General features: G+C 37.0%; 1 protein-coding gene across 22 annotated transcripts in view; it reads right to left on the minus strand.

Moving 5' to 3' along the window:
• The window catches only part of WWP1 (WW domain containing E3 ubiquitin protein ligase 1), a 139021-nt gene that overhangs the window by 63042 nt on the left and 52571 nt on the right, over positions 1-23408 (minus strand). For 8 of the 22 annotated variants that reach the window (XR_014843031.1, XR_014843029.1, XR_014843030.1 and 5 more), the window contains 4 exons: positions 18430-18567; positions 18269-18335; positions 14582-14766; positions 315-672 (listed from right to left, as the gene is read on the minus strand). Coding sequence is in view for 17 of the 22 variants with exons in the window: in XM_085021119.1 (XP_084877245.1) it covers positions 315-672; positions 14582-14766; positions 18269-18335; positions 18430-18567 (748 nt within the window). In the remaining 5 variants the exon portion in view is untranslated. The remainder of the gene's footprint in view (positions 1-314; positions 673-14581; positions 14767-18268; positions 18336-18429; positions 18568-23408) is intronic. The other 14 variants (XR_014843032.1, XM_085021121.1, XM_085021124.1 and 11 more) reach the window with 3 other exon arrangements.

Here is a 23408-nt window from a genome sequence, read left to right on the forward strand (position 1 = left end):
CCAAAAACAAAAAAACTAGATTTGTAGCAAATAAACAAATTATATGAATTAGATTCCAATCTAGATTTAAAATGACAGGAAGTCACATATCTTTTTTTCTTTTTTTATGGCAGCACCAGTGGAAGTTCTCAGTCAGGTGAGGGAATGAATTTGAGCCATGCAGCTGCAGCAATGCAGGTTCCTTTCAACCACAGCGCCGGGCCAGGGATTGAGCATGACCTCTGCAATGACCCACGCCATTGTGGTTGGACTCTTAATCCACCGTGCCACAGCAGGAACTCCTAAGTTACACATCTTAAAAAAAATTAACATACCCCGATGGCAGAGTTTCTGTGTTGGCACTTCCAGACTGCTGCCGGACAGGTTCCACACACCCATCTGGCTGTCTTAATTTGGCTGCTTCAAAAGCAGAGCTACTTCCGGAGCTGGAGGCAGAAGGGTCTAATGTATTTCTGGCTTCAGATCCAAATGCTGCACTGTTAGTAAGAATACATTCATTGTTTTCTGAGGAAGTCAGTATTTCCTGAACTGGAGGATCTTCAAGAGTTGTACTAGTGCAATTTGAAGACAAGGCGGTTTCTTCAGCTCCTACTGCAGTACCCGTGGCGATGGAAGCATTTTCAGTGGGTGCAGATGAGGAAGTATCTCCATTAACTGAAAAGGGAAAATGATCTATCAAGGAAAGACAAAGCAATTTACTCAGAGACTAATTTACACTGAGCAATGTATCAGATACTGATGGAAATAAAAATAAGACAAATAATGTTTTTGTTATATTTTAGAGAGGAATGTATAAATAATAAAAGTTTAAGAAAAAAATATACAGCAATAACTCTAACTTAAATAAAGAGGAGATAACATGAAGATAACAAATGTTTTTCCTCCAAATAATCAATCCTGCATACCTGCATGGGTTACATAAAAACTTTAAAATGTCCCCTTTCAAGCTCTCTTTTTGTATGCAAATACAGTTAATATCAAAAGAATTCTTACCAATTGTAGGAAATATAAAATGGCATTAATTCTTTTTTTTTTTTTTTTTTTTTTTTTGTCTTTTTGCTATTTCTTTGGGCCGCTCCTGCGGCATATGGAGGTTCCCAGGCTAGGGGTCTAATCGGAGCTGTAGCCACTGGCCTACACCAGAGGCACAGCAACACAGGATCCGAGCCGCGTCTGCAACCTACACCACAGTTCACGGCAACGCCAGATCATTAACCCACTGAGCAAGGGCAGGGACCGAACCCGCAACCTCGTGGTTCCTAGTCAGATTCGTTAACCACTGCGCCACGACGGGAACTCCTAATTCTTAACATAGTACTAAAAGGGATTGCAAAAAGGTTCAGAAACTCATTTTATACTTTCTAAAGAAATAACCCAGCAGTAGGATCCAATGATTTACTTTTTTTTTGTCTTTTTAGGGCCATACCTGTGGCATATGGAAGTTCCCAGGCTAGGGGTCAAATCGGAGCTATAGCTGCCAGGTTACACCACAGTCACAGCTACCTGGGATCCGAGTCATGTCTGCGACCTACATCATAGCTAATGGCAAAGCTGGATCCCAGACCCACTGAGCAAGGCCAGAGATCAAACCCTCATCCTCATGGATACTTGTTGGGTTCATTACTGCTGAGCCACAATGGGAACTCCCAAAGGTATACTTTTCTAAATTTTCATTTTAAATATGATTGATCTGGAGTTCTCATCATGGCTTAGCAGTTAACGAACCTGACTGGCATCCATGAAGACTCAGGTTTGATCCCTGGCCTCACTCAGTGGGTTAAGGATCTGGCTTGCTGTGACCTGTGGTGTAGGTGACAGATGAGGCTCGGATCCCGAGTTGCTGTGGCCCTGGTGTAGGCTAGTGGCTACAGCTCGGGTTGGAATGCTAGCCTGGGAACCTCCATATGCCACGGGTATGGCCCTAAAAAGAGACAAAGATAGATAAAATAAATAAATAAATAATTGTGATTGATCCATTTCAACTCTGTGTCACCACGAAAGTAAGTCCAATAAAAACTGGAAAGAGAATAAATTATTGAACAAAACTTATTAGAAAATTACATACCAAAGTTCTAATTGAAATAGGGGAAGAGACATTATCAAGAGTAATGAAATCTTCAGGAAGATTTTTAAAGAAAATTTAAATGGTGGGAAGAAGAAAAATAAGTATCAAAGGAATCAAACAGTAAGTGCAAAAGAACAATAGAACCCCTCAAGTTCTATACCAACTGCAGGGTAGAGTGGCTTTGGGAGAAAAAAAAAAAATCAATAACAAATTATGAGAAATAAAATATTTACAGCGCTACTTAACATGGAGATATGAAGAGAATGTGCACAGACTAAATTCTGATATCTCTTAGATAATGCTCAGCACTGCTGTATCGTGTTCAAAAGTGAATTGTCTCACTTAACTTTTACTCTTCAATAATGTGGAAATGAATTTCCAAAAGAGAAAGATTCACATTAGTCTTTTCAAAGCAAAAGAACACTAAATGGGGAAAGAGGAATATCTGAGACACAACAATCCAGTCCAATAACAAAGAATCATAAACTATGCATACTAAAACACAGCACACCCGAAACAAAAACAGAGAAAGAAATTATTTATTAAGTACACCTTTCAGCTGGTCAAGGCAAAAGCTTCTCTCCTATAATTCAACTGTGAGTGCTCTCAGCTCCTCTCCATCTGCACCACTACCTGCTGCTCCACACTTCTTGTTTACTACAACAGCGTCCTAACCGCTCTGCCTGCTTCCTCTTGTCCAACCCCAATCCATTTCCAAACAGCAGCCAAAGTAATCTTTTAAGTGCAGACAATAGATCTTTTCAGTCATGAATTGAACACACCCATTACAACCAGAATAAATCCCAACCAGAATAAATCCCAAACTCTTTCCCATGACCCATGACAGACTCTACATAGTCTGCTCCACAGCCACACCTGGCTTCTCACTATGGTCTTCTTTCTGTTCCTTAAAGAGAGCAAACCCCTTCCTATTTAGGGATGCACACTTGCAGTTCCCATGGCCTCAGAACAGCTCATGACTGGCTTCTTCTAACATGCAGAGCCCATGCTCAACCACACCTTCAGAAAGGCAGTACAGGCCTCATTTAATGCTATATTTCCCCCACCTTCACTTTTCTTTCTCATATTATGAAATATTTTTTAAAATATATTTTTTATTGAGTTCAGGGTACACTTCGTCAGACTTGTTCACTTCTATATTCTCAACAGTTACAATCTGCCTGGCATACAAAAACAATAAATGTTAAATAAAGACAAATCACAGAGGAAGAACTGAATATATCTCTCTCAAAACTATGCAGATGAAAAGAACATCAGTTGAAATATTAATTACATATATGAAGGATTTAATAATAGTTAATACACTGGCTGTAAATTACAAAGTTACAGAGGCAGTTTTGAGTCATCCATCCTCCATCCATACAATCTAAGAACTTTTAGAAAAACTCATATGTAAAGGACCAAAGGAAAATCCCAATTCTACTATCAGAAGACCAAATTCTGACTATAATTTAATAAAACTATAAACCAAACAAAATATAACTTATTGAAAAGTTTACTAAAAGTCTGGCAGAATCTGTTAAACATTTTTTAAGGGTTATCTTATTTAATACTCAATAGAACAATGCTATGAGGCAGATATCAACATTATTCCCATTTTACTGGTGAGAAAATTAATGCTTATGTGTCCATAAAAATGATAGCTCTCTTCCATCAACAGCCAATTTTGCTTAGAAGATTAAAAAAAAACTAAATAGGAGTTCCCATGGTGGCACAGTGGTTAACGAATCCGACTAGGAACCATGAGGTTGCGGGTTCGATCCCTGCCTTTGCTCAGTGGGTTAAGGATCTGGCGTTGCCGTGAGCTGTGGTGTAGGTGGCAGATGCAGCTCAGCTCCTTCGTTGCTGTGGCTCTGGCATAGGCCGGTGGCTACAGCTCCGATTAGACCCCTAGCCTGGGAATCTCCAGATGCCGAGGGAGCGGCCCAAGAAATGGCAAAAAAAGACAAAAACAAACAAAAAAAAAAACAAAACACTAAATAATTATTCAGTTAAACAAAAAAATAATAATGAAATCACAGATTTAGGGAAATTAATGGCAATGAAAATAATTATATCAAATATTTGACATAACAAGTATCCAAGGATTTGGGAAAGAGTAATACTTGAGCTTAATTAGCATTCAGTTCCAGAGCCAAGGGGAAATGGTAGATCAGAATTTCCTAACTTACCTGATTAGAATCATTTGAGATCTTCTAAGAAATATAGATCTCAGTTTTCATTCTAGAATTACTGACTCTCTAGGGGAAATCTCTAGGAAAGAATCTGGGAATCTATATCTATCTATCTACATATATATGTATATGTATTTTTTGTCTTTTTGCCATTTCTTGGGCCGCTCCCACGGCATATGGAGTTTCCCAGGCTAGGGGTCGAATCAGAGCTATAGCCGCTGGCCTACGCCAGAGCCACAGCAACGAGGGATCCGAGCCTCGTCTGTGACCCATACTACAGCTCACGGCAACGCCAGATCCTTAACTCACTGAGCAAGGCCAGGGATTGAACCCGAAACCTCATGGTTCCTAGTCGCATTCGTTAACTACTGCACCACGACGGGAACTCCTGGGAATCTGTATTTTTAACAAATGCTTTATATGACTTCTTATCAGCCAAGCTGGAGAACACCATGAAATATACCTTTTCAAGTTTTATAAGGGAAAATAAAGTTTGAATAGTGTTAAGAATACCATGAATAACTTATCAGTAAATCAAAAATACATTAACTACACCAACTCAAAAGAAAGATAAATTGAAAAAAATCAAAATAGAAACAGAAAGGGTGATGAAAGAAAGACCTAATACTATTCCTCCAAAAGTCACCAGGCTCAGTTAGTTTCTGGAGAAAGTTCTATGAAGCCTTCAATGAACAGATCAACCCCACATTGCCTGAAGTGTTACAGTACACTGCTGGAGACAGAGAAATGGAGTTTCTTAATTTATTCTGCAAGGGTACTATAACTCTAAACCTGAAACTGAATAAATTAAAAGACGGCTCAATATCAAGAAATTGTTTTAGGAAACTGACTATGGCAACAGGTTAAAAGATGAAAGCCACATAGTTATTTTCAATACAAACCAAAAATGTATTTGATAAATCTTGATAAAACTATTGATAAGAGGAATCAAGAAAAATAATCTAGATCATCCACCAGAAACCTACAATAAGCATGAAATATCAGTAGTAAAACATCAGGAGAACTTCTATCAAGATCAGGAACAAATTAACATCAAAAACAAAACAAGGAAGATCACAATCACCACTCCAATTCAACTGCCAATTATATCTGACAATGCCTTAAGAAAGAAGTGAATAATACTGGACATAAAATGGTAACACTCATTTAGAGAGTGACTGTTTATTTCAAACACACAAGAGACTCAACTGAAAAAGTATTAATTTGACCATTAGAATCAGTATTAATTTGACCATTTCAGCACAAGTTCAACATCAAGATTACACTCAAGGCCTATCTGAAGAAAACTAAAAAACATTACTGTGAGACATTTTATTTATTTTCATTTTTGTTGCCTTTTATTTTTGGCTGTGCCCATGACATGCCAAAGTTCTTGGGCCAGGGACTGAATCTGTGCCACAGCAGTAACCGGACCCTCAGTAGCGACAGTGCAGGATCCTTAATCTGCTGAGTCACCAGGCAACTCCTAAGAGACATTTTATTTTTTTTTATTTTCAGGGCTGCACCAACAGCATATGGAGGTTCCCAGGCTAGGAATCGAATTAGAGCTGCAGCTGCTGGCTGACATCACAGTCACATCAATGCCAGATCGGAGCCACAGCCACAGCTCATGGCAACACCAAATCCTTAACCCACTGAGTGAGGCCAGGGATCAAACCTGTGTCCTCATGGATCCTAGCCAGATACATTTCCACTGCGCCACAACGGGAACTCCTAAGAGACATTTTAAAACACAGAGAATGGATAGAGAAAGAAACATAAGATATCTCTGGATGAGGATATTCAGTGTAGTTAAAAAATTTAAAAATTAATAAACTCTCCTCAAAATGCAAATACTAGAGTTCCCGTTGTGGTGCAGTGGAAACGAATCTAAGAACCATGAGGCTGTGGGTTCGATCCCTGGCCTCGATCAGTGGGTTAAGGATCCAGCATTGCCGTGAGCTGTGGTGTAGGTCGAAGATGCAGCTCGGATCTGGCGTTGCCGTGGCTGTGGCATACACTGGCAGCTACAGCTCTGATTAGACCCCTAGCCTGGGAACCTCCATATGCCACGGATGTGGCCCTCAAAAAACAAAAAGACAAAAAAAAAAAAAAAAAAGTAAATACTGACACAGATGCAAAGCAAGAATTCTCATTCACTGCTGGTGGTAATGCAAAAGAGTATACAGCCACTTTGCATAACACTTTGGCAGTTTCCTATAAACATAACCATACTCTTATCAATCAAATAATTCCGTAGTCACTGTCACTGTCCTCAACTCTATTGAGTTGAAAGCTTATGTCCACCCCAAAAATTGCACAATGAATGTTTACATCAGCTTTACTATTAACTGCTAAAACAATCAAGATGCTTCAACAGGTGTATGGATATACAAACTATGGGTATATCCATACAATGGAACATTATTTATCAATAAACAGAAATGAAGTATCACACCAAGAAAATACACAGAGCATGGAGTTGCCGTCGTGGCTCAGTGGTTAACAAATCTGACTAGGAACCATGAGGTTGCAGGTTCGATCCCTGGCCTTGCTCAGTGGGTTGAGGATCAGGCGTTGCTGCGAGCTGTGGTGTAGGTTGCAGACACGGCTCAGATCCCAAGTTGCTGTGGCTGTGGCGTAGGCTGGCGGCTACATCTCCGATTAGACCCGTAGCCTGGGAACCTCCGTATGCCGCGAGAGCAGCCCAAGAAATGGCAAAAAGACAAAAAAAAAAAAAAAAAAAAAAAAAAAAAAAACCACAGAGGAGCCCTAATGCACATTTCTAAGTGAAAGAAGCTAGTGTGCAATTGCTATATACTGCATGATACCAACTACATGACATTCTGAAAAAGGCTAAACTACAGAGACAACAAAGAGCAGTGTGGTGAAGGAGATGGACTTTCAGAGTGGTGAAACAATTCTGTATGATACTGCGATGGTGGGTACATGGCAATGTTCATTTCTCAAATCTCACAAAACCTACACACACCAAGAAGGAACTTCGATGTAAACCAGGGACTTTCACTAATAATGCATTTATACTGGTTCATTATTTGTAACAAATGTACCACAGCAATGCAAGATGTTAATAACAGGGGAAATTTTTAGGAGGGTATTGGGAGCATGTATTTGATTGGAGAGATTACTATTACATATACATATATATCAGTGGTTCTCACCTGGGGACAAATTTGTCCCCCACCCCGCCAAAGACATTTAGCAATATCTGGAGATGCATTTGGTTGTCACGACTAGGGAAAAGGGAAGATGTTACTGCCATTCAGTGGGTACAGGACAGGAATGCTGCTATAATCCTAAAACAAACAAGAACAGCCACCCATGACAAAGAGTTATCTGGCCCAAAGTGTCAATAGTGCCAAAGCTGAGAAATTTTTTTTTTTTTTTTTTTTTTTTTTTTTAGGGCCGCAGCCAAGGCATATGGAAATTACCAGGCTAGGGGTTGATTCAGAGGTGCAAATGCCGGCCTACACCATAGCCACAGCAAGGCCAGATCCAAGCTATGTCTGCAATCTACAGCACAGCTCATGACAATGCTGGATTAACACTGTGAGAGGGGTCATGGATTGAACTTCCATCATCACGGATATTAGTTGGGTTCATTACCACTGAGCCACAATGGGATCTCCCTAAGTTGAGAAATTCTGATTGATATACATGTACCATAGCTACCAGGCAGTATCCAGTCTATAGGAGCTGCAAATAAATACCTGTTTACAAATGATATAAGGATGACTGAATGAACAATCTAACAAAAAAGACAAAAGAGAAGGGGAAGGAAGGGAGGGACCACAGGTTCCTTATCCATGAAAAAATATGGTATGTACATCTCATGGCACTCTGCATTTATATTCATTCTAACAGTTCATTCAAGTAAAGCAGGAAAAGTAGAAATACTGGAGTATCTGAGTATCATTTTTACTCCCTTTTAAAAGCATGACATGAAAAACTTCCTGAATATATATACTAAGTTTCTTTTTTTTTTTCTTTTCTTTTTTTTCTATTTTAAGAGCCCCATGTGAGGCCTATGGAAGTTCCCAGGCCAGGGGTTGAATTGCAGCTGCAGCTGCTGGCCTATACCACAGCCACAGCCACGCAAGATCCAAGATGCATCTGAGACCTATAGCACAAATCATGGAAGCAAGGCCAGAGATTAAACCCGCATTCTCATGGATACTAGTCAGGTTCATAACTTGCTGAGCCACAACAGGAACTTTTACACTAAATTTCTTTAAAAATCAATTCAAACTGAATATGGTTATAGCTTTAAAGGAGGTAGAGAGGACGGGAGCCTTTGGAGATGGTGCAGTTATCTATCTGGATTAAAGTGCTACCTATGACAAGCTGCACATGATTAAACTGCACAGAAACACACACACACACGTCATGTTGAACTGGTGAAATGTGGATTTTGCTAATGTGAATTTCCTGATTTTGATACTGTACTGTAATTACACAGGATGTTAACACTGGGGGAGGCTGGTGTAGGGAGAGTGGGACCTCACTATATATTTCTTGGCAACTTTCTGTGAATCTGTATTTCAAAACAAAGAGCTACAAGCAATAGTCTAATAAACTTACGAAATCAGTTCTACCTGAAAACTAACCATATTAAGTTCTGATTTATTTTATTAATAAAACAATAATTATGGCACTAGAAAAAGTCATTTCCACTAGAAGCTAGGGGTAGGGGAAAAAGTGGGAAAGAAAATTTAATACTTTTCTTAGGAATCCAAATTGGAAGGCAAGAAGTAAAACCATCACTGTTTGCAGATGACATGACACTATACACAGAAAATCCAAAAGGCATTACCAGAAAACTGTTAGAGCTCATCAATGAATTTGGTAAAGCTGCAGGATACAAAATTAATACACAGAAATTGACTGCATTTCTATATACTAACAATGAAAGATCAGAAGAGAGAAATTAGGAAAACAATCCCATTTACCATCACATCAAAAAGAATAAAATACCTAAGAATTAACCTACCTAAAGAGACAAAAAGATCTGTATGCTGAAAACTATGACACTGATGAAAGAAATCAAAATGACACAAACAGATGGAAAGATACCCTGCTCTTGGATTGGAAGAATCAATATGGTCAAGATGAGTATACTACCCAAGGCAATCTACAGATTCAATGCAATTCCTATCAAATTACCAATGGCATTTTTCACAGAACTAGAACAAAAAACTTTAAATTGGTTTGGAAACATGAAAGACCTCGAATAGCCAAAGCAATCCTGAGAAAGCTTTTAGGAGGTGGAGGAATCAGGACCCTGTCTTCTGACTATACCACAAAGCTAGAGTCATCACAGCAGTATGGTACTGGCACAAAAACAGAAATATAGATCAATGGAACAGGACTGAAATCCCAGAAATAAACCCACACACCTATGGTCAACAAATCTATGACAAAAGAAGCAAGAATATACGATGGAGAAAAGAAGTTTCTTCAATAAGCAATGCTAGGAAAACTGGACAGCTACATGCAAAAGAATGAAATTATAACACTTTCTAACACCATACACAAAAGCAAACTCCAAAAGGATTAAAGACCTAAATGTAAGACAAGAAACTACAAAACACTTTATGACACAAACCACAGCAATGTCTCCTCAGAATCCACTTCCTAGAGTAATGAAAGAAAAAAGAAAAATAAACAAACGGGACTTAATTAAACATAAAAGTTTTTGCTCAGCAAATGAAACCATAAAACAAAAAGACAACCCACAGAATAGGAGAAAATATTTGCAAATGAAGCAAATGACAAGGATTAATCTCTAAAATATACAAACAATTCATATAACTCAACAACAGAGAACAAACAACCCAATTGAAAAATGGGCAAAACATCTAAATAAACATTTCTCCAAAGAAGATACTCAGTTGGCCAAAGCACACATGAAAAGATGCTCAACATCACTAATTATTGGAGCAATTCTAATCAAAACTACTATGAGGTAGTACCACCTTACACTAGTCAGAATGGCCATCATCAAAAAATCTACAATCAAATGCTAGAGAGGGTATGGAGAAAAGGGAACCCTCTCACACTGTTGGTTGGAATCTAAATTGGTACAATCACTATGGAAAACAGTATGGAGGTTCCTCAAAAAACTAAAATTAGAACTATCATATAATTCAGCAATCCCACTCCTGGGCCTCTACCCAGAGAAAACCATAATTCCAAAAGATACATGCACCCCAATGTTCACTGCAGCATTATTTACACTGAAGCAACCTAAATGTCCATCGACAAAGGAATGGATAAAAATACGGTACATACATACAATGCAGTATTACTCAGCCACAAAAAAAGAATGAATGCCATTTGCAGCAACATGGATGGACATAAAGATTATCATACTAAGTGAAGTTATTCAGACAGTGAAAGCCAAACATATGATATCACTTAGATGTGGAATCTAAAAAAAAGATACAATGAACTCATTTGCAGAACAGAAACAGACTCACAGACTTTGAAAACAAACTTATGGTTACCAAAGGGGGGCAGGTGGTGCAGGGGGGGATGGACTGGGGGTTTAGGATTGGCATATGCACAATGAGTTATGTGGAATGATTGACCAACGGTGACCTGCTGAATAGCTCAGAGAACTCTACCCAGTATTCTGTGATAATCTGTGTGGGAAAAGAATCTGAAAGAGAATGGATGAGTATACATGTATAACTGAATCATTTTGTTGTAGAGCAGAAATAATCAACTATGTCAATAAAACTTCAAAAAATGAAAAAAAAAAGGAAAGAATACTTTTCTTAAATACTACTGTCCTAGGAGTATGGTAGATGTTTTAAATTTATTATCCCACTAATCTTTAAGACAAATCTGTAAGGCATTATTACTAGTCTCTTATAAATGGAGAACATAAATGTCCAAGGTCATGTGGTTAAAGTGTTAAGCGGCAGAACTGAGATTTGAATCTAATCATGTTAGAAGCCAAATCTAATCTTTTCAATCATGACTGCCTTCCATTTTACCTTAAAATAAGTACCAATATTTACCAACTAAACTTATCAAATTCATCCTCCTAAGACTCAGAAGAATGGGGGTGGAAGAAACACCTACCTCTCCAAAAGCCCTCAGGTACAATACTGTCTCTGGTAAAAGAAATCATTTGTCTTAAACTCCTTAGCAGAGGCCCACAATCCCTTACCTGAAACTCTCAGGGCCAAGTACGTTCCAGAATTTATAACTTAACAGAATTTAGGAAGGCAGTATGGCACTTATATTTTCTATTACACTCATATGAAGCAGGATTGGGGGCTATACACTATTAATTAAACCCAATATTATTTCTGCAGCAAAACGTAGGAATACTCACACTAAGCATGATAAATCCACTCAGTCCTAGTCATACTGCCATCGTAAGAGTTTACCACTATATATAACCTTTGGCTCTAAAGATTTTAGTATGTTAGAATAATATGTTATAGTATGTAATACATTATACACAAAAGTCACACACTCCAACACAAAATACACAAAATATATCACTCCAACAATGAAAACTGATTTTTAAATCTTGACTAGAAAAAAAGAATACCATTTCTATACCAGCACCTTAAAGAGATTACTCCATTCCTTGAAAAGATACCTGAATTCATCATCCCCCTCCTAAGAAATGACAAATCATACATAAGACAATGGTTAAAGTGGTTGCTACCAACAGAGCAGGTTCCGGAAGTCTCTGTAAACCAGCCAATGGAACGATGACAGTTGGGTTGTTCTGTCTGATGTCACCAACAATAATCAGAGAACATGCAAACACAACACTAAGCTGATTAAAAGAATATTATTTGAAGCATATCATGGTATAAAAGATGAACAGTACAACTGTAAGGCACTATAAAAATCACACACATCCAAATGAACAGGAAACCAGAGCTGAAAGCCATAAAGCTGGATGCCAAATTCAGCTCCTCTACTATCTGGGGTGTCTCTGGGCCTCAGTCACTTCCAGACAAAATACACCAGCACCTATTTCAGAGTTCAGTCAGTAAATGGATATACAGTGGGTAAAACATGTAGCACAAATGTTAACTGTTACTCTTAGGCTTCTTTGCAATTATTATGAATGCCATGGGAATTGTTTACAATGGAGCCTTCATTTCTAGTCCCTCATGTGTGTGTTTTATTTTCACTTTGAAATTTTAGGAAAGGATAAATAAGACGAAGAATGTGGAAAGTGAATCTGTGCCCAGGAGAGAGAGTCTATAATGTATTTAAAAGCTGTAAAATAGAAGTAAGAGATTCTACAATGAAGGGGGGAGTCAGTAAGTCCTTCTCCAACTCTAATAGCTAAAATATTCTAGGAAGAAGAGCTAAATCCCCAAACTCCATACACTTTATTTATTTTCTTCTTTTTGATTGTAACCACAGCATGTGGAAGTTCCCAGGCCAGGGATCAAAACTGTGCCATAGCAACAACCTGAGCTACTGCAGTGACAATGCCAGATCCTTAACCTGCTATGCCACAAGTGGAACCCCCAAATTCCATAGACTTTAGATGAAAGGTGATGACGAGAATGAAATAGAATGGTGGCATAAGCCTTTCTGAAATGAGCATTCAACATTATTACACTTCTCATTAATAAGGAGTGAACTTAATAATTAGCCCTACTACCTACTAATTACTAACCCTAAAGTATTAGCCGTACTAATACTAATCACTTCCAGAAAGAATATAATTGGATCCACCATTCTGAATCCAATGATAATCCCATATAACAAATCAACTCTAGTCACATAAAGGTTATTTTCATTTTTTCAACCTCTTTGGTGTGTTCTCAAGAAAGTTACACTTTGATAATGTAAATACCTTTATAACTGGAAAACTAGTGTGTGTGTGCGTGTGCGCGCACACGTTGTGGTATGGATAAATACGATATTTGATAACCTAAAAATCCACAGACAGAAAGCACTGGATTTCTGTTTACTGTGAGGAGCTCTGTTACTCAGATAAACTGTTTCTCTGTATGTGATATTTAATTTTGTCTGTCCTAAAGGTACTTTCCCAGACTGTTTTTTGAAACTTTAATATTTAATTTAGGATAGATGATGGAAGTCAGAGCACTATGTAACTCAATGCCGCATTTACTTTCTTGGAATTACTGAGGATGTTCACAATATGGTGCCTTTTCATATCGATCCACAAAAGGAATATCAGGAATAGTAGCTGTTTTGACTGGTCTGATTCTTAACTTAGAGACAATTTTGAATAATTTAAGATGATGTTTTCTTTTCTGCTTTGCTAATAAATCTGAAACAAATGTTCTTACTAGAAAGGAGACCAGGATCAGAAAATAAATACATTCGGCTCTCTAATTTCACCCCGGTTATCTGTGTTTATCTTCTCTTCATTTTCCAGGCACCTGAAATTAAGGACTAAAAAGTCTACTTATTGTGGGTACCTAGGATCTTTAAGTCCATGTTTTTTTTTTTAAAAGGACAGTATTAATAAACAAATTAAAATTAAAAAAAAATCATTCATATGTCAGTTCCATGTATAAATACACAAGTCTTATCTATAAAACCCATCTATTTTCATTTAATTTCTAAATTACTTCTTTACATGTTTCTACTTTTGAATACTTTCCTATAAATAGACAAAGGAAAGAATATAGCCTCTGGAATCAAAGACCAGGACTCCAACTCTAGCCTAAGACATATGCTAGTAATCTTTATCAGGTCCTAAGATATTTGAGTTTTAAGAAATTAATCTGAGTTAATTTATAAAACTCAAACAAAATAAATGAAATATGAATTCTACAGCTGAGTTCATAGAAGAACTTATTCCCTAGGCAGTCTTTCTATAATAGAATTAATACTTTTAGAAAATATAAAAGTTTCTGAGAGCTGTATTAGTTCAGTACATTTCTCTACTAAGTTACATGCCAAGAAATAAATATTTGTATATTGAAAAAGCCCCTCTATACTAACAAAGCAATGAATTCCCAAACGTTCTTTTAGAAATACATTCTATATTAGGAATTAAATAGTATTTTTTTGTGTGGCATAAAGCCTAAAACTCTAGCTATCATATAAGTACTTGCTTAGTGAAATATGTTATTTCTAAATGAATATATTTTTGGAATATCTTCCTAAATAATCTAGAAAAGTTCATGTTATTAGAAAAAATTTCAGGCATCTTTACATTCCTATCACAAAACTGAAGATTAAGAAAGACCGTACAATAAGAGAAGTGTAGGTATAGGTACATAAAATTTAATCAGTTTTAAGCACATTTAAGTAATGTATCATAAGTAGCCACACTTACCAGTATCACTGGCAGGCTCAGATGTGAGTGGTTTTGGAGCTGGTGTGTTTTTGGGTCTGGCAGCAACCTGAGATGGGGATGAAGGTGTGTTGTCTCCATTAACTATGTATGAACAGCATGAGTTTTGTACCACAGTGTTTGCAGGTACATGGTCATCTATTCCATTAGTACCTTCAGCAGCCGATCTTTAAAAAAAAAAAAAAAAAAAAAAGCCTTATTTTAATAAATTGAGTAAATTAAATAACTTTTCATCAGAATTTTCATAAGAAATACTTACCAAGTTCTTCACATTCAAGCAAAATGACAGGTACAGAGAGCAATGATTAAAAGATATACTTTGATTACTTTAATGGCTACACCCATGGTATATGGGAGTTCCCATGCCAGGGACTGAATCCAAGCCACAGCCACAACCTATGCTGCAGATGCAGCAATGCCAGATCCTTTAACCCACTGCACTGGGCCTGGGGATTGAACCCAGGCCCCTACAACAACCTGAGCCACTGCAGTTGGATTCTTAACCCATTATGCCACAGCAGGAACCCCTTGATTACTTTTAACATTTTACTTTTTGCTTTTTACATTTTTATTACTTTTATTAAAGTTTAAATTACTTTCAGTTCTAAGTTTATCCACACTGTCAGATAAATGTACATTGAAGTATTTATTTTAAAATGCTCTGAAAGTATTTTCAAAAAGGCCATGAAACTGATACAATTCAATTCCAAATTATTGGAATTTTATGAATACTGGAAAATAAGCACAAGTCTTCAAATCTTTTTTTTTTTTTTTTTTTTTTTTGTCTTTTTGTCTTTTTGCTATTTCTTTGGGCCGCTCCCGCGGCATATGGAGGTTCCCAGGCTAGGGGTCCAATCGGAGCTGTAGCCACTGGCCTACGCCAGAGCCACAGCAATGCAGGATCCGAGCCCGAGCCGCGTCTGCAACCTACACCACAGCTCACGGCAACGCCGGATCGTTAACCCACTGAGCAAGGCCAGGGACCGAATCCGCAACCTCATGGTTCCTAGTCAGATTCGTTAACCACTGCGCCACGACGGGAACTCCAAGTCTTCAAATCTTGATTACAAATTATTAAGAACCAGCACTAAAATAATGAAAATATGATGATCAGAAAAAGCCAAATATTATATCCCAGGGTTAGAAGAATTTATAGTGCATACATAACTGCAATATAAATAAAATAGATATACAACTACAAAGTCAAACATTTGAAATCTTATTGGCAGCGGAAAGGGAACTTGGCAGTATCATGTAAGGGACCAGGAGAGTTTTTCCAAATACAGAGGTCATCCTGCATCTGTTCTCCACAGAGCAGCCTTAATTAAAAAAAAAAAAAAAAAAAAAAAATCAGATCACATCTCAGTCTTCTCTCTCTCTCTCTCTGATCTATTTCTCTCCAAGCTCCCTCTTATTCACCTCTTGTTCACCTTGCAGCAGACAGTATATCAAGTTTACTGTATATGAAAAACATGCTAAAAATCCTTCAAATGTTTGTTACAAGTTATTATATACAGGGAGTAAAATTATAATGACTTACTAGAGTATCAAAAAAAGATTAAATGTTACATTCTAGAGATAGAAAAATCTGCAGAGCATAAACTGACTAGAAATAAACTCTGGGTCTATTCTCTTGCTATTTCCTCTGCTGGAATGCTCATCCCTCAAAACTCTGCATGAATGATATATTTTTGGCCTTTTAATTTTAGCTCAAATTGCACTTTCTCATTGATGACGCCTTGACATTTCTATTTCAAACAAGCTCTTTTCCATTCCTGTCGCTCTGTCCTGTGTTTCAATGACTTGATAGTTCTTATTGCTACTTCCAATTAGCTGATTTATTTCTTCACTTGTTTACCATCTACCTCTATCCCATCAGAATGAAAATGTCACAGGAATAGGACCAGCATCCTCAGTGCTTGGACTAGTGTCTGGCATCAAACAGGCACTCAATATGAACAAATGAATGAATGCCACTCTCTTTTCCCTCATCACCTATATATTTGGAATGAGATGTATTCAGGAACTTTAGGCAGGTAAAGTCTGAAAAAAGCTCCCAAGTGATTCTGATTTGTACATCCTTCCCCAAGCCACCCAGCAAGGACCAGTGATCCCAGAATCCAAGTAAAAGAACCCAACTAAAATTCTCCTGGTCTTGTAAAACTAATCTTTGATTCAAAATGTGTTACTATGTAATAAACAATACTAGATTTTAGGTTGGTAGTGATTCATTCAAGCCCCTTTACTTAACTAAAATTGTATTTCAAAACTCATAAAAACAAATATATATATATATATATATATATATATGCACACACACACAAACACAGGCTAATATATTTTAATCTACCAAATTGTTGTACTGTTTCAGTCAATTTTCTCAATGTAAATTATAATATGGACGCTAAATAAATATATTTATTTAAGCCAAATATATATTCAGAAGAAATACTTATCTATTCAAGTGCTCTATGAAAATTATATAATAGTAATTTAGGAGTAATGATATTAGTAACTTTATAGATTAATCAAAGTCACACTTTGTCATACATATATCACCAGCATGCTTTTTCAAAAGGAGTAAGTCAATTTCACGGCAGTATGTTTTCATGTTTTCAGGTGTTCATTTCATTACATTTGACCTATTACATGCTTTTATTCTAATTTAAATGATTTCAAACAGAAAGTCTCTGCTGGAGTTCCCACTGTGGCTCAATGGGTTAATAATCGGACTGTGGTTGCTTGGGTCACTGCTGAGGTGCAGGTTTGATCCCTGGCCTAGCACAGTGGGTTAAAGGATCTGGCACTGCTACAGATGTGACATAGGTTGCAGCTGCAGCAGATTCAATCCCTGGCCCAGGAACTTCCATATGCCACAGATAAGGCCATAAACAAAAAGGGAAGAAGGAAGGAAGGTTGGAAAGAAAGAAAGAGAGAGAGAGAGAGAAAGAAAGAAAGAAAGAGAGAGAAAAGAGGAAGAAAGAAAGAGTCTATCAATCACCATCAAATGTGAATGTATGAGAGTTGTTGAGATGGCAGGGTGATCTCTGAGAGGATACCACAATCTTTGCAACATCTACCTTCTAGTGATTACAGGAAGCTGCCAATTCAGACAGCAATAATATAACCATCTTCCCACATAATCTGATTCTATTTACTGTGATACAATATGCCTAAATACAGATTTTAAAAAGTCATTTTGAAAAAAAAAAAGTACTGACAAATGAACCTTATGCTAAGAAAAAGCAGCCAGTAACAGAAGGTCAAGTATTACATGATACCATTTACAGGAAATGGCCAGATCAAGCAAATCCATTGAGACAGAAAGCTTAGTGGCTGCCAGGAGCTGGGAGGAGAGAAGAATGGAGAGTGATTGCTCATGGGTACCCTCTTTTTGAGGGTGATGAGAATTAGACAGTGGTGATGGTCACACAACTCAGATTAAAAACCATTGCAATATATGCTTCATCCTTAAATATATATATTATATCTCAATGAAGTTGTTTAAAAAAAAAAAAAACTACTTTGAAAGGAATTCAACCAAATAGCACGCCTAGATAAAAAGCTTTTAAATTCTATGGCAAACTCTAAACTAGGGTTATAGTTTAAACCTCTAACATGGGAAATCTTAGATTACTTTGCCACGAATACTAAGATAAAACATTCTACCTGGTGGTTGTCCTTGCTGAAGGCTCTCCATTTTCATGTAAGGCATCACCATTTTGCTGTATTTCTACTGAATGACAAAAAAGAGAGAAACTAGGTTTTATATACTTCTTGCTGGGTTTTTTTTTCCCCTCAAATTTTAAATGCACATAGAGTGAGCTTACTGGTTGGAGATGAGTTGCGGTTTGTTATATTTTCTTGGTCAATCACCAGTCCATCAAGCACTACTGTTAATTCACCAGTTTGCACTACACCGTTCTTGGTTTCCAAGGAAAGTTTTAATTGTTCTTTCACTCTTTCCACTAAGGAAAAAATTAAAAAAAAAAGGTAAAAGGTTTTGTTACATACAGAGAGGTATTTTAGAAATCAAAATTATGTAAATTCAGTGTTTGATGGCTACATGTGGAAGGATTTGTGTTTTTATCAGTAGAACCTTCTATACTACAACAGGGTCACTTTCATATCTAGTTGAATAACTCCAATTCCTCTACCACATACTTTCATTATCATCTTTAATTCCTCCTTTGCACAGTTTAAATCTCAGAGAACAAATGAATAGCAGTACGTTCAACAAATGCCTGAACTTATTCTTTGGTCCAAGGTACCACATTAGACTTACGGTTGAGGCAAAATTTTTGCAGGAGAATTAGGGGATTTGGTTCCTAATTCTAGCTGTACTTTAATTAGGTAGTTAAACTACTTAAAGCCTCAGTTTCTTCATTACAAAACAGAGACAACAAGAGCATCAAATTGAAGAGACTGTCATAATGACCAAATGAAAAACCATATGGAAAATTCTTGGTACCACATCTGACACACAGTTAAGTGCTCAGTAAATGGTAATAGTTTATTATTTCTTTTTCATGTAAGGGCCAAATATTTCTCCCTATTATTAAGATATCTATTCTTGCATGATAGAGGATAATGTGAGAAGAAGAAAGTATATATGTCTTTGTGACTGGGTCACTTTGCTGTACAGCAGAAAATTGACACAACACTATAAACCAACTATAATGGAAAAAATAAAAATCATTTAAGAATTAAAAAAAGAAAAAAGATACTTATTCTTACTTAAACTAAGTCACTCTGCTTCAACCTCTTCTATCCTACAGAATGAATATATATATATATATATATATATATATATATCAAAAGTTATTAGTGATTCCTTTATTATCCAAAAAGAGGCCAAATATTTCAATCTGACGTTCACTTATAAAATCATGGAACAGGGAGTTCCCATCGTGGCTCAGTGGTTGACGAATCCGACTAGGAACCATGAGGTTGCAGGTTCGATCCGTGGCCTTGCTCAGTGGGTTAAGGATCTGGCATTGCCGTGAGCTGTGGTGTAGGTTACAGGCTCGGCTCGGATCCTGCGTTGCTGTGGCCCTGGTGCAGGCCGGCGGCTACAGCTCCAATTCGACCCCTAGCCTGGGAACCTCCATATGCTGAGGGTGCGGCCCTAGAAAAGGCAAAAAGACAAAAATAAAATAAAATAAAATTAAATTAAATTAAATTAAAATAAAATCATGGAACATACTTCTTTTCAGATTATGTCCTTGACTTTGGTCTTTCCTATATTTAATAAAGTTGGGATTTTTTTCCATTTACCAAATACCTAACATAAACATACTAATTATGCAAGCACAGAAATGACAAAAAAGCATGGAACCATTAATTGCTAGACAGCAATCCTTTGCAAAAAATTTAAGAACTATGTAATAAAGAAAACCTTGTAGAATACTTATCACAGCCATCTGCACTACCATAAACCTCATTCCCACTCACAAAATCAACATTAATAAAAGCAGTTACAGAAACTAGAGGAAATATCAAAGTACAAAAAAAAAATCCTACTAAAGCATGAATTTTAGCTTTAGATGCTAACAATATATACTGACCATTCTATTTCATTTCTGTCACCCTTCTCTATTCAAAGTATCAGGGGAGTTCCCGTTGTGGCTCAGTGGTAACGAACCCGACTAGCATCCATGAGGAAGAGGGTTTGATCCCTGACCTCACTCAGTGGGTTAAGGATCTGACGTTGCAGTGAGCTATGGTGCAAGTCGCAGACGTGGCTTGGATCTGGTGTTAACTGTGGCTGGAGGTACAAGCCAGCAGCTACAACTCTGATGTGACCCCTAGCCTGGGAACTTCCATATGCTGTGGGTGCAGCCCCCAAAAAAGGCAAAAAAAAAGTATCTGAAATTTGGAGGTTTAGCATTTGTTCTTACAATATTTAGCTGTTTGAGTAGAATAAGAATTAATTAAGAATAAGAATAGCCTTTCAAAATCCCTTTAGAGTGGGTCTCTTCATGGTAAATTCTCTCATTTTTTTACCTGTAAATGTCTGGATTCCCATCCTTGAAAGATCTGTTGGGCACGTAACTTTACACTGATAACGGTTCTCTCAACTCTTTAAAGATATTTTTCCACTATCTTCTCTACTATAACTGCTGACTATGCAAATCTAATTTATAAATCTTTGCAAAAGATCTGTTTTTCTCTATAGCTACTTTTTTGTCTTTGATATCATGCATTTCACTCTGATGAAGGCATAACTTTTTTTTAATCATCTTGCTTCAGGTATTATGAATCCATGGATTTATTTTTCATCAGTGTTCAAAAACATATAGCCATTATCCTTTACTCCACCTTCTATTCCAGGGGTCAGCAAACTATATAGACCATAGGTCAAATCTAGCTCGTAACCAGTTTTTGTAAATAAGGTTTTATTTGAACACAGCCCATGGTTATTCATTTACATACTTCCTATGGCTACTTTCCCACTACAACGGAAGACATGAAGAGCTGGTGCAATAGAGATAGTATGGTCTGCAAAGCCTAAATATTTACCACTTGGCCCTTTATAGAAAATGTTTGCCAACCTCTGCTCATGGATAGCTTCTTAAAATTTGTAATAACCTTTGATGACAACTTCACTCTCTGATAATAACCTAAGGGTTAATAAACTAAGGCTTTAGCATGGGCAGGGTCTATTTCTAATTCTGTAGTCTAGACTACAGAAGTCCAAGCTCAGCTCCCCTCTCTGGCTGTCAGCCAAAAGCTCAGTATCCTGAAAATTGAGCTTAGTACCAGCCACTATTCTATTCTGTTCATGAGGTTTTCTTTACTTTTTTTTTTTTTTTTTTTTTTTGGAAGAAGGGAAGCCTTTGGAGACCATCCTTATCTCTTTGCAAAATCATCAATGCCACAAAAACTTGTCCCATCCAGGACCTAATTTTTCTGCAATGGAAGGTTATTTATAACCTCTAGCCTTTCACAATCTTAAACATGGAAGACTGGGATATAACATTTCTGAGTCATACAATTGGGAGGACTATCACATAAATAATTATCATCTGTGTGTGGAAGGGTGTGAGGAGGCAGAATATGAGGGTATTATTCTATTTCAGTATAAGCAGACATATTCATCCATTCAATATGTGAATGCCTAATCTGTGCCAGATACTGCACTCTGGCAAAGTAGGATAAAGTCTGAGCAACCTAAAGTAGACCTCTTTTCTATCTCTACTTCACTGATTTCCTTCAATGGACTTACACCAGAATTTGGGGGGAGGAGGGTCCACCTTCCCAACTAAACTGAAGCCTCCAACAGAGCAGAGATCCTGCTCATCTAATTCAGTGATGTATTCTCAGTCTCTGACAGAAGGAAGGTACTTAACATTTAAAATAAAGATAGGGTTATCCTGAGGAAGCTTACAAGGCAGCAGCTGATTTTTCTCTACCTCCTAGACATTCCCCCGTAGTTTTAATTGGACCACAGAACAATCTGAACCTGAGTCTCTAAGAAGCTACATATATGACTAGATAATTTATCCTTTCTTCATGGACTTGTTAAAAACATATTCTGTCCCTACAAAAAACAAAAGATCTTCAAAAATCTTGGTTTTCATGGCACTTTACAAAATTAGATTTAGCTCAGAATTGCATTCTGAAGCTATTTTTAAACACTGCTTGCACACTGTATTATCTATTGCTAAGTAACATACTATCCTAAAATTTAGTCACTTAAAATAACAATAACCACTCCTTATTGGTCATGGTTTCTGTTGGCCAAGAATTTGGGAGGGGTGGGAAATCTGCCTAAAAGGTAGCTCTTACACACAGCTGACAAGCAGGTGCTGTCTGCTGAGAACAAGCCTCAGTTCCTCTCCACCTGAGACCTGCAGGGCTTGTCAAGTCTTCACAATGGTGACTGGTTTCTAAGCTTCCAGGGCAAATGTTGAAGTATCTTCACTGAGCAAGTCTTAGAGGTCATACACCATCACTTCTGCATGTCCTACCTGTAACACGGGCCATCTAAGCTTCAATGTGGGAAGGGAATTCACAAATGTATGAAACAGCAAAAGGTAGGGATGCATAAGGGCCACTGTGGAGGCTGGCCAACATGCACACAGATATGCTTGTAACAGAAATTTAGAAAGCAACAAGTGCATTAGGTTACAAATGCTTGTGAGTAACAGTCCCAAGAAAAACCGGGTTTTCTGAATCTTAGGTCTTTCCATTACATCATGAGTCAATACGTAATAACTCACAAAGTTCCCACTTCCTGTCATGCAACAAAATAAATTTCAGAATTTATATAAGAAATTAAAGTAAAAATAAAGTAGTAAATGTGGGTGAAAATTAGATAACTAAAGACTGGAAAGGATTCTTTGAGAATAATAACAATGAAAAACGAATAAACTGTAATGACTGAAATAATGTTATAGTTCTATAAATCAAAACAGGATAAAAAAATAAAGAGGGAAATGATTAACTGGGAAAAAATAGTAAGTGCTTTTATAAATCAATGAGGGGAAAAAAGGAACAACCTAATTTTTAAAAATGCACAGATTATAGAAAATCACAAATGATAAAATACAATCAATATCTGATGTTACTAATAATTAAAGAAATATTTTGATAAGAAAAATATTTATCTACCAGTGTGGCAAATATTTCCAAATTGGCACTCTCATATGCTACATTTTGTGTACAAATCATATAACTTTTTAGGAAGGCAACTAGACAGCTATGCATAGCTAGAGGCTTAAACCTGGTCATTCTCTCTGCCCTAATAATTTCAATGCTAAAAACCTTTCTAAAGATAGAACTGCATTTATACCACCAGTTCTGA

This window comes from Sus scrofa, chromosome 4 (assembly GCF_054392235.1).
Source record: "Sus scrofa isolate SSC_HxYL_T2T_F1_AM1 chromosome 4, Sscrofa_HxYL_maternal_Yorkshire_Landrace_v2.0, whole genome shotgun sequence".
Taxonomy (NCBI): domain Eukaryota; kingdom Metazoa; phylum Chordata; class Mammalia; order Artiodactyla; family Suidae; genus Sus; species Sus scrofa.